The 11,488-nt window shown below is 43.3% G+C and overlaps 1 protein-coding gene across 1 annotated transcript; it reads right to left on the minus strand.

Moving 5' to 3' along the window:
• Positions 1–2,851: 2,851 nt before the first annotated feature.
• Positions 2,852–10,857, minus strand: LOC139352834 (uncharacterized). Its single transcript, XM_070995472.1, has 4 exons — positions 10,743–10,857; positions 9,053–9,299; positions 8,305–8,956; positions 2,852–2,986 (listed from the first exon to the last, which is right to left on the minus strand). The coding sequence occupies exons 1-4, from the start codon at positions 10,855–10,857 to the stop codon at positions 2,852–2,854; spliced, it is 1,149 nt and encodes a 382-aa protein (XP_070851573.1).
• Positions 10,858–11,488: the final 631 nt, after the last annotated feature.

Here is an 11,488-nt window from a genome sequence, read left to right on the forward strand (position 1 = left end):
CAGCGCAAGTTTGCTTCAGTAGACTGCCACGCCCACTCTAACGCCCACAAACCGCCCAAAACTGTAACTCCTACAGTTTTGATGCTAGATAGAAAATTTTAGCTGAAATGTATTTTTCTCATCAATACCTATCGATTGACCTAAAAAAAAGTTTGCCACGCCCACTTAAACGCTCACAAACCGCGAAAACCTGTGACGCCCACAATTTGCATGCTAGATAAAAAATTTTAACTTAAATGTGTCGTCAACACCTATCGATTGATCCAAAAATAAATTTGCCATGCCCACTCTAACGCCCATAACGCTTAAATCTGTCTACCGCCGGTAGGTGGCGAATTTTAATCTCGCTTTGCTGCTTGCATATCTCCATTTCCCTTTGAGTAACGGGTATCTGATAGTCGAGGTACTCGACTATAGCGTTCTTCTTTGTTTTTTTTGGGTTGATCAATAGGTACTGATGAGGACAATACATTTCAGTTAAAATGTTTATTCTAGCATCAAAACTGTAGGAGCCCCGGCTTTGGGCGGTTTGTGGCGTTAGAGTGGGCGTGGCACATAGCTGAAACAAACTTGCGCTGCGTAAGAAGCTCAGAAATCTTCATGCCAAATCTCAATAGCCTAGCTCTTATATTTTCCGAGATCTCAGCGCTCATCCGGACGGACAGACAGACGGACAGACGGTCAGACGGACAGACGGATAGATGGACATGGCTAGATCGACTCGCCTAGTGATCCTGATCAAGAATATATATACATTATGGGGTCGAAAACGCTTCCTTCTGCCTGATACATACTTTCCGACGAAATTGGGGAAGCAGGGCGACTTCTTGCACTCTGTAAACAAAGGACATACTCCCCTTTCAACGCTTCACGTGGATCATCTGGGCTCATTAGACATGACATCAAAAAGCTACCGCTACATTTTTGCAATTGAAGATGGCTTTTCTAAATACAACGCAAAGGAAGTTATCAAATATTTAGAGTCCTGGGTCTCAATATATGGGAGCCCACAGAGAATTATCAGCGATAAAGGAGCTGCATTTACGTTACACTCTTTCAAGGAATTCTGCACATCGGAAAATATTGATCACATTGTGACTACAGCCGGTGTGCCAAGGGGCAACGGACAAATTGAACGGGTCATCATGAGTAATTATTTCAGTACTCTACAAGATGTCAGCATCGGAGCCCGCAAAATGGTATAAGTTAGATCACAAGTACAGCAGGCCATAAATGCACATGTCCACGCATCAACTAGCTTCACGCCATTCGAAGTTATGCTTAGGATGCGAATGAGTAACAACTCTAGTGCCGAACTCTTAAAGATTCTTGAAGATGAGATGATAATAAATCAACCAGGAGAACGTAACGTAAAGAAACTCGTCACCAAATCGAAAAAGCTCAAGAGATCTACAAGAAGAACTTTGACAAGAAGAGAAAAGGACATCATGGTTATCAGTTGGGTGATCTGGTTGCTATCAAGGTGACGCAGTTTATAACCGGCAAAAAGTTAGCCAACAAATACATGGGACCATATGAAGTCACACAGGTTATACGCAACGGCAGGTATGATGTAAAGAAAGCAGCCGATTTTGAAGGTCCACTACAGACGTCTACAAGCGCTGACTTCATGAAGCTGTGGCGCTATACTAGCAACAAGAAGGAAAATGAAAACCTTTCAACTGAAGAGGACGAGGTTGCGTTCTAAAAATTTATTCGATAGTCCACCACCATCAGCCGAATCAAGACACAGAGAAGTTGTTAATAAAGTCGTAAAGTAATAATTTCAGTCGCAAAATCAGTTTAAAAGTCGCAATAATCAATATCAAAATTTATGTAACTCAAATGAAACATGAACACAATAATAAAATAAATTAAAAACATTAAAATAAACTAATTTTGAAAGAACCAGTCTCTTCCATCAACTTAAGTATATGGCGGCTGCTGGCCACTGCCGATATTTTGTAGGCAGCGCAGCCGTGATCGTCTAACTTTAAAATCACTCGTTTTTTGACCACTAAAATATACAGAACAAGAAAGAACGCTATAATGGAGTACCTCGACTATCAGATACCCATTACTCAGCTAATGGGACCAAAGGGAAATGGAGATATGCAAGCAGCAATAAGAGATTGAAATGCGCCACCTACCGGCGGTAGACCGATTTAAGCGTTATGGGCGTTAGAGTGGTCGTGGCAAATTTTTTTTTGGATTAATAGATAGGTATTGACGAGACTAATATATTTCAGTTAAAATTTTTTGTGGGCGCCACAGGTTTGAGCGGCTTGTGGGCGTTAAAGTGGGCGTGGCACTCTACTGAAACAAACTTGCGCTGCGCAGGAATCTCAGGAATCTGCGTGCCTAATCCCAGTATTGTAACTCTCATAGTTTCCGAGATCTCAGCGTTCATACGGACAGACGGACAGACGGACGGACGGACAGACGGACATGGCTAGATCGACTCGGTTAGTGATCCTGATCAAGAATATATATACTTTACGCTTCCTTCTGCCTGTTGCATACTTTCCGACGAATCTAGTATACCCTTTTACTCTACGAGTAACGGGTATAAAAATATGGACCTGATGGTCAGAAAAATCCATCCTTTCTCTGGGGATTTCTAACTGGGGAACTAAAGGATGACCAACTAGTTATTATAATCGGTCAACCTATTTACAAGACAGAAAACACAGAATTCAAAGGTTTTCGCTAAGCTTATTTCGGTTAACTTATTACAGCGGGTGGGTGGCGCTATTGGCTCCGATGTCGCCACGGGCTGACTCCCGTAGCTGCTGATGATGCTCGACTTGGCTCGTCGACGCGTTGACTCGATGATCCCTCGCTTCGCTGACTACGTGCTTTCGTTTTGTTGCACGAGATGCTCCTGGTGTTTCTCTCCCTTGCTCGTTCGCCGACGCATGGACTCGATGACCTCTCGCTTCTCTGACTCAGTTTTCCGGTCCCGTAGCTCGAGATCCTCTTGACTCTGTTCGATCGCAGACGCAGAGAGATCGGCCGTACAGGCTTAGAGCAGCGTCACCGTTTTAGCACTAGGGTATACAGGTGCCTTGCTCTCCAGGCAACGGCTTTCGAAAGAACGGCTGCCTAGCCGTTCACGTTCCACGCTAGCCTCACCCTATTGCTTGATCGATGTGTTCTTCACAGCTGCCGCGATATAACCGCTGGTTACGTTTGCTACTTCCGATGTCCTGTGCTCTTCTCCTTTATATGCTTGCTGCGATGATAGATGTATCGTGATCTCTGGGTCTCGAGGTTTCGGACAATCGCCTCTCCAGAACTTCGCATGGACAATGCCTCTTAAAGACCATAACCGGAAAACTGCTCGACTGATCCAGCTGCCAGCGCTCAGCGGCCTTACGTAGGACTTCCGTGAACCGGTATTTCCCTCTTGGTCCAAAGTCCGTGGCTCTTGGTGCCGTCCAGTTCAAAGTCCGGTGCATTCCGTTTTTTCCCTTCTGCCCACGAAGTCTCCACTCTCTCTCATTCTCTCTCTCTCTTCAAACTCTCGTTCTCCAAATTCTCGTTCTCCAAAATCTCTCTCCATTTTTTCCCCGACTTCTCTTTCTCGAACCTCTCATCTTCCAACTCTTTGCACTCAAAAATCGCACTCTCCAAACTCTATTTGCCTTGCCGGTACTACGCGCTAGCTCGCCTCGCATCTGTTGGCCAGAAGGCCAGCGCTGCAATTTGTATGTAACAGTAAGCGTTGAGATCTTGGAAGTGCTAGAAAATTGATTAGGCATTTAGAAATAGGGTTAATCATGTATATTATAGAGCATCACGCGCAGCGCAAGTTCAACTCAGCAATTATTCGTAAAATTTTGTAAAAGTGTAAATTGAAATTAATTTTATTGATCAATAGTTATTACTAACTATGGTAAACAGAGTTTTACATGGCCAGTAGTACCACTTGTAGTACCTCTACCGTCGCTTGGTGGCGTTGGCATGTGTTCCACGCTTAAGACTGAATTTTATTTTATTTGAATTTCGAAACAGAATAACGGATATCTAAGAGTGGAAGTCTTCGACTATAGCGTTTCTTCTTGTTTCTATTTAATTCCAAACATTGAAATATTAAAAAATGGTTATTGCAAAGAGTGCAAGATAATATGTCAAAAACACCGAAGATTTTGTGTTGACCTTGTAGAATATGGAGACCTTTATCATCTGCTTAAAGCTAATTGTTTTCTGATAAATAAAAGACTTAAAATCATACCAGTGAATGTAGTGCACTTCTTTTGGTTTCACCCTAGATTCGATAGGGCGACCGTGACAGGACTCAAGTTCGATAATAGTTTTCGGGTACAAGTTCATTTCGCATACCCCAGCGAATTCGTTTGAGACAGGTAAACCATTTGCCCATTTAGGGTCAACACCCAACATCTTCGTGTCACCAATCTGTCTTTCCTATTCGCACCATTTCGTTCGGTCTATGGAAAACCGTTCACTTAAGCGAAACATGAATATTGAAGTATTCATTGGACATTCGTAGTGGAAACAAATCACTTGGTTTTCCCCTTTGGTTATTTATTTTTCTTTTGGCCATACGTTCTACTGCAAAGTATAATCGCAATACTGAATTAAACATTCTTCGTACGAACGGTCACAGTCAGCGAAGGCATGCGTGAACACATCACCAGTGGAAGAGCGGTACTCGGAAAGTAATTACGGCGTTATAAGATGACCAAAACGGATTAACCTTTAGCGACCCTTTCACACAAAAAGGGAGCCATGAAGAACCTAAAGAAAATAGTAGAAGCTGATTCACATATCCGCAGAATTGGATTACCGCGCGCAGGTGCTAGACGCTCATTCCAAGTAAGAGCCCTGAATCCCACCTACCATTGAGCGAGAAAACAAGGACAGTGACCCTCGGTGAGAACTTCATCACGACCAGGCAGCCATTCACAGCAGTTTTACCAAACTAAAGCGGGAGAGACTTGATTTTTTTTTAATAATTTAACTCACTAATTTTGCATACTTGGTCAAGTGCTCACTTACAGCTAAGAATTGTCTTGCAATAGTTGCACTTGTCCTGCTGGCTTAATCTTCGCTTTATTTTCTAAATCACATCACAATGAGAAATTGAATCGAAATAAACGGAAAGATGAGCTGGTTTGCACGCTCTGAGGTAACGGTGAACACAGTTGATGGCGGCAGTACCGTATGCAAAAATGCTTGGACAAATTCACAAAAATAATATTTGAGCCAATTTAAACAACAAAGAGCAAAACGGATCAAGTGAAAAAATGGAGCATGTGAGCAAAAATAAGCATATGAAGAATAAAGAACAAACCGGAGGGAACATGTTCACTCACTCAGTTCAGTGAACAACTCTTTTTTGTTTAATCACTCATGAGCAACCCAACAGTAGTGACGTCACAATTAGCCCGGTGGGCAAGTTCAGTTAAGTCATAAGTTGCTTGTTCCTGAGTGTTGTGTCTTCTTTCTATGATATAATCAATGCAGTTTTAATTCACAATCAATCTTGAAACACTGTGCCGTCTTTTGACAACTGTTACGACTGTTTCACGGTTTTAAATACACCACAAGGAGCGATACGACAAGAAGGTACTTATTCTCTGGACCACAGGTTGTGCGTTCTACCCAGTATGGAACTCGCAGTCGCAAATTCGCTGTGTGGTATCTTGAACACTGTTTTTACATAGCGCTGGTCATTGCTATCACTTGGCTCTAAAACTGATATACTCAATGCAGTTTTAATTCACAATCAATCTTGAAACACGGTGTCGTCATTTTGACAACTGTTTCACGGTTGTAAATACACCACCCACAGACTCCCACCCACATCCCTGAGTGTTGTGTCTTCTTTCTATGTTGTGGGCGAGAGCTATCCCAAGGCCATGGATCGGTTCAAGGAGCGATATGACAAGAAGGTACTTATTCTCTGGACCACAGGTTGTGCGATCTACCCAGTAAGGAACCCGCAGTCGCAAATTCGCTGTGTGGTATCTTGAACACTGCTTATACACTGATATTAACACTCTTAAACTGATATACTCAATACAGTTTTATTTCACAATCAATCTTGAAACAACTGTTACAACTGCTTCACGGTTGTTAATAAACCACCAACAGGCTCCCACCCACATCTTCCTCTTAGTGGTCAACCCCCTAAAAATGTTACGAATTTTTGTTTTTATTAATTAAAAACATATTTATATAGATAACATATATGAAAAATAATAGTTGTAAAATAAAAAGTGATTGTCCTTCATCTTTACTCTCTGAAAAAAGCAAGATAGTTAACAATTTAGTGTTGTGCTCTTTTGTGTTTGCCATACCTAGACACCAACTTCAATTATTCATCTTCAGTATTCTTCCGTAATTTCGATATCGCTACTAACATCGGTAGTGGGGGTTTTAAACAAAGAAGTTACTTCTTTTGCAAAACATTTTTGTATTAAATTAGTTTCTTTCCTTCAAACTTAAAGTCGAAAGTAGCGAATCTGAAGAATCCAACGCTCTACTAACGCTCTCAGCGGCATGTCTTTCTGGCCTTTGGTAAACGATCTTTTTAATAATTTTTTTCACCTAGAGCACCCACAGGCGGAAAGCTAGACTTTATAATTTGGTGGTCGTGAACCAACACTTTATGTAAAGTTGGAGATTAGGGATACCATGGATACTTTTTTAAATATAAATCAAAGGATTCACGACAGAGCTCTCTACATTTTTCGTTTATGCTATCAAGAACAAAATGCACTAACGGGACCGATTGCCGGTTGTGGCTTGTACAATCGTCCAGCAACGCAGAGTGGCAGAATTAATTATGCAGCTCAGAAGTGTTTTTTTAAAGGGTCAAAAAGTAATAAAAACACTTGTTTCTTTATAATTTTGTGAATATATTTATATAAAAATCTTGCTTAAAGAGAAATTCGCAAGACATTCAATAATTGGACAATGCAAACAGTTACAAAAAAAGTAGTTTTGAAAGGTATTTTATCATACCTTACTTACCTATATTCTCCACATTTTCTTTTATTTTTTTAGCTCACTAAACACTTTGCACGTCGTGATGAGCAGGTTAATCGATAGACTTTAATCGGCTAAATTTTTTTTTAAGTGTTCTAATACATTAAACTATTTTAGAACAAAACAAGGGAGAACGCTATAGTCGAGTACCTCGACTATCAGTTGTGGGAGGCACAGACTTGAGCGGCTTGTGGTCGTTAAAGTGGGCGTGGCATCTTTGCGTAACAAACTTGCGTAACAAAGCTGCGTACAAGGCTGCGGAATCTAAGTCTGAAATCCCAGGTTTCTATCTTCTATAGTTTCTAAGATATCAGCGTTCATACTTACGATTTTTTTAAGTTTATGGGCGGTTTGTGGGCGTAAAGGTGGGCGTGGGTTGGGTAAATCAATAGGTATTGATAGGGACAATACATTTCAGTTAAAATTTTTATCCTAGCATCAAAACTATAGGAGCCACAGTTTTGGGCGGTTTGTGGGCGTTAGAGTGGGCGTGGCACATTGTTGAAATAATCCTGCGCTGCGTAAGAGGATCAGTAATCTGCATTCCAAATCTCAATAGCCTAGCTCTTATAGTTTCCGAGATCTCAGCGTTCATCCGGACGGACGGACAGATCGACTCGGCTAGTGATCCTGATCAATAATATATATACTTTATGGGGTCGGAAACGCTTCCTTCTGCCTGTTACATTCCTTCCGACGAATCTATTATACCCTTTTTCTCTATGAGTAACGGGTATAAAAATAGTTATGTGTCAGATGCCTTAACAAGAATAAGCGTCGACGAATTAAAAGACTCAAATAGGCAAATACTAAAAGCCACTGTTTGCTCAGGAAGCAGGAGTAAATATGCAACTTCGCGAATCCACTGGTTTTATTTAAAACATTGCTTAGCCGTCATCTATGTAAATTGTGCGTTTATTTCAAGAGCTTTTTCTATTCAACAATGTTACCAACTCGCTTGTTTCAGATCTTCCCTATTACATTGGTATCTAGAGTTAGTATTTTATGGTAATCTAGTAGTTTTTTAATCTGGTATTTTGTTGTATGATCGTTGCTTGCCGACTTGTAGGGGGTAATTTATTAGCGATTATCAGCTGTGCTACGCCCCTGCTCGCAGCTTTCGACAGTCGGCATCGCAACGACCATAGAAAACAAAACAAACAGTGAGATGACCAAACATCGCCCGCGTTGAAGCGCTGTAGGCCTTCAATTAATGGGAAGAGGTGCCAGATGATGTACTGAGCGTTTGTATACGCCTTGCTTGGTTTTTACTAGAGCAACGCGCACCTTGCCATCCGATCCGTGCGTTACTTCGGTGACTCTGCCGAGCAGCCACTTCTGGGGCGGTAAATTGTCCTCTTTGATGACGACGATGGTTCCTGGTAGAAGGTTGGCCGATTCCTTTGTCCACTTAACTCTTTGCTGCAGCCCAGCTATGTAGTCACGGGACCAGTCTCGCCAAAACCGTCGCTTGATGGCTGATATAAGCTGCCAGCGTTGTAGATGAGTTAGGTCGTCGTCCGGATGAGGAGGTGCCGATCCTGGGGGTAGAGCAGCGAGCGTGGTGCCTACCAGAAAGTGGGCTGGAGTAATAGCCTCTCCGTCGTTAGGGTTGCTGCTGTCAGCTACTAGCGGACGCGAGTTAAGCACTGCTTCCACTTCAACCAGGATCGTCTGGACTTCGTCCTCCTTCAGCAAGGCGTTTCCGACGGCCCTCAAAAAGAGGTGTTTGGCGTACTTGACGGCGGCCTCCCATAGGCCCCCGAAATGAGGCGACCGGGGCGGAATGAAGACGAACTCAACCTGGTGATGGACGCCGTACGTTCCCAGTGTGCTGCGGACATCGGAGGCCATCTCCTGAAGCAGCCGTGAGGAACCAACAAAATTGGTTGCATTGTCGCAGTACAGTCGATCGAGCGGGCCGCGCCGCCCAACAAATCTGCTGAGACAGAGGATAAATGAGTTAGAAGTGAGATCCTTCAATAGTTCTAGGTGAACCGCTTTCGTTGAAAAACATATGAATACTGCGACATACATTTTTAACGCTGCCTTGCCCCGCACTCCTAGCGACACTCGGATTGGACCGAAGAGATCGACTCCGCTTATTCTAAAGGGTCGACTGATTCTGACACGGTCAAGAGGCAGGTTTCCCATTATTTGCGACATTAACCGTGGCTTATACCGGAAACAGTGCGTGCATCGGCGCACAACAGCACTGCACTCGCGTCGTGCATTGATCAACCAAATTGTCTGCCGAAGCAGGCCGACTAGGGCTCGTGGTCCTGCATGGCAATTAGCATAGTGCAGGTGCTCGATGTACAATTTGACAAAACGATTCCCTTTAGGCTTTAATATTGGGAATTTGACACTGGGTTCTAGATCCGCGTGAGCTAGTCGACCGCCCACCCGCACCAATGTTAAAGTACGGGTTCCGAAAGTTTCGTTGCTGATAAATGGGCTAAGTTTTTGGTAAGAACTGGGTAATGGCAAATTTTTCTTTAATTTATTGAAATCGTCTGCAAACGATTCACGCTGAACAGCCTGCGCGATATAAGAGAACGAAAAACTAAGCTCGGTGGCTGATAGGACGTGGTCGTTCCACAATTTCCAGGCCCTGCCGTAAACAAAACGAAAGATAAATGTTGTAATTCTCACAACCTTCACATAGGAAGAAGAATTTTCAACTAATTGTAGCAGCGGATGATTTGAGACGACAGCAACCGTATGGGCGATTACTGGCGGTTTCATTTCGAGTTGGCTTTCGAGGGGCGTGTCAGCCAAGTGCTGATTAACTGGCCAATGAGTCGAGTCCATGGACAAAAACGAAGGGCCTTCAAACCATAGCGACGTATCGAGATCTTTGACCGTAGTCCCTCGAGAGGGTAGGTCCGCTGGATTGAAATTAGTCGGGACGTGTCGCCAGACTGCAGTTGGAGCCAGCTCGTGAATAGCCGAAACCCTATTTGCGACGAATGTTTTAAGTTTTGACAGATGAGTGCGCAACCAGAAGAGAACAACTTCAGAATCCGACCACATAGTAACCTGCTCGACGCGGTAAAGATTAAGCGTTTGCACATCACTCCATAACTTCGCTTGGAGGTGAGCCGCACAGAGTTCTAGTCGTGGAATACTAAGTCTATTGATCGGTGCTACCCTGGATTTGGCTGTTAGCAACCTAACTTTTATTCCCTCTGAGGTCACTGACCTTACGTACAGACAACAACCGTAAGCATCTGTTGACGCGTCCGCAAATCCGTGGATTTGATAAGTGCCGCCAAACTGAGTTCCGACATGCCGAGGGATGTTTAACGTTTCTAAATCTGTAAAGCAAGATGACACCGTCTTCCAATGATGCAGTACGTCAGCGGGTATTTCGTCGTCCCATCCAATTTGTAGCGACCAGAGTTTTTGAATAAATATCTTTGCAAGGGTAACGATAGGGCAAATGAGTCCTAACGGATCGAACAGCCGTGCTGCAAATGAAAGCATGGATCGCTTTGTGGGTGGGTCTTCAAGTTGTAGATTCTGGGCGTTGAATTTGAACGTATCCTGTTTTGGACTCCAAGTGAGACCCAAAGTTTTCGTATCGGCGTCTTCTCCAATAAGGACTTCTGGCTCGGCGACCTGTCGTTCGTTGGGGGTACAATTCGACGCCCACTTAGCCAAGACGAACCCTGCGGAATCTAAAATCTCTGTGATTTCCCCTCGCAATTTCCTTAACTCACGAATGGAATCGGCCCCTGTTAACAAGTCATCGACGTAAAAATCATTGGCTAGAGCCTGTGAAGCTAAGGGAAGAGATTCGGAGTAGATCTCGCTAAGCTGCTTCAAACACCGCATTGCAAGGAAAGGAGCACTTGCCGTACCATACGTAACGGTGTTAAGCCGATAAATTTGTAGAGGGTCTTGCGGGTTCTCACGCCATACAATTAACTGAAACTTTCTATGGGTCTCATCTAATACCACTTGTCTGTACATTTTAGTAATGTCTGCCGACATAGCAAATTTATGGAATCGGAATTTAAGCAGCGTGGCATACAGGCAAGGCTGAATTGTTGGCCCTACCAAGAGAATTTCATTCAATGAAATTTGGGAAGTGGTTTTGCATGACGCGTCGAATACGACTCTTAATTTAGTTGAAGAGCTTTCAGGTCGGAGAACGCACTGATGCGGTATAAAATAATGAGGCTCGTTGGGTATCCTATTATCTGTAGCCTCCATGTGACCGAGAGCTAAGTATTCCTTCATAAACTGGATATACAACGAATGATTTGTTGGGTTCCCTTTCATACGCCGTTCTAAGGACAAAAACCGACGTCGTGCAGTTTCATACGAGGAACCGAGACACGAAGGACTCGATTTGAAAGGCAGGCTAACTACAAATTTTCCTGTAGAGTCACGCGAGACGGTGCTAGCAAACGATTTTTCACTCAACACTTGATCAGGGGTATAGAGCTGCGATTTTGTTAAA

Source organism: Drosophila suzukii, chromosome 3 (assembly GCF_043229965.1).
Source record: "Drosophila suzukii chromosome 3, CBGP_Dsuzu_IsoJpt1.0, whole genome shotgun sequence".
NCBI classification, from domain to species: Eukaryota; Metazoa; Arthropoda; class Insecta; order Diptera; family Drosophilidae; genus Drosophila; species Drosophila suzukii.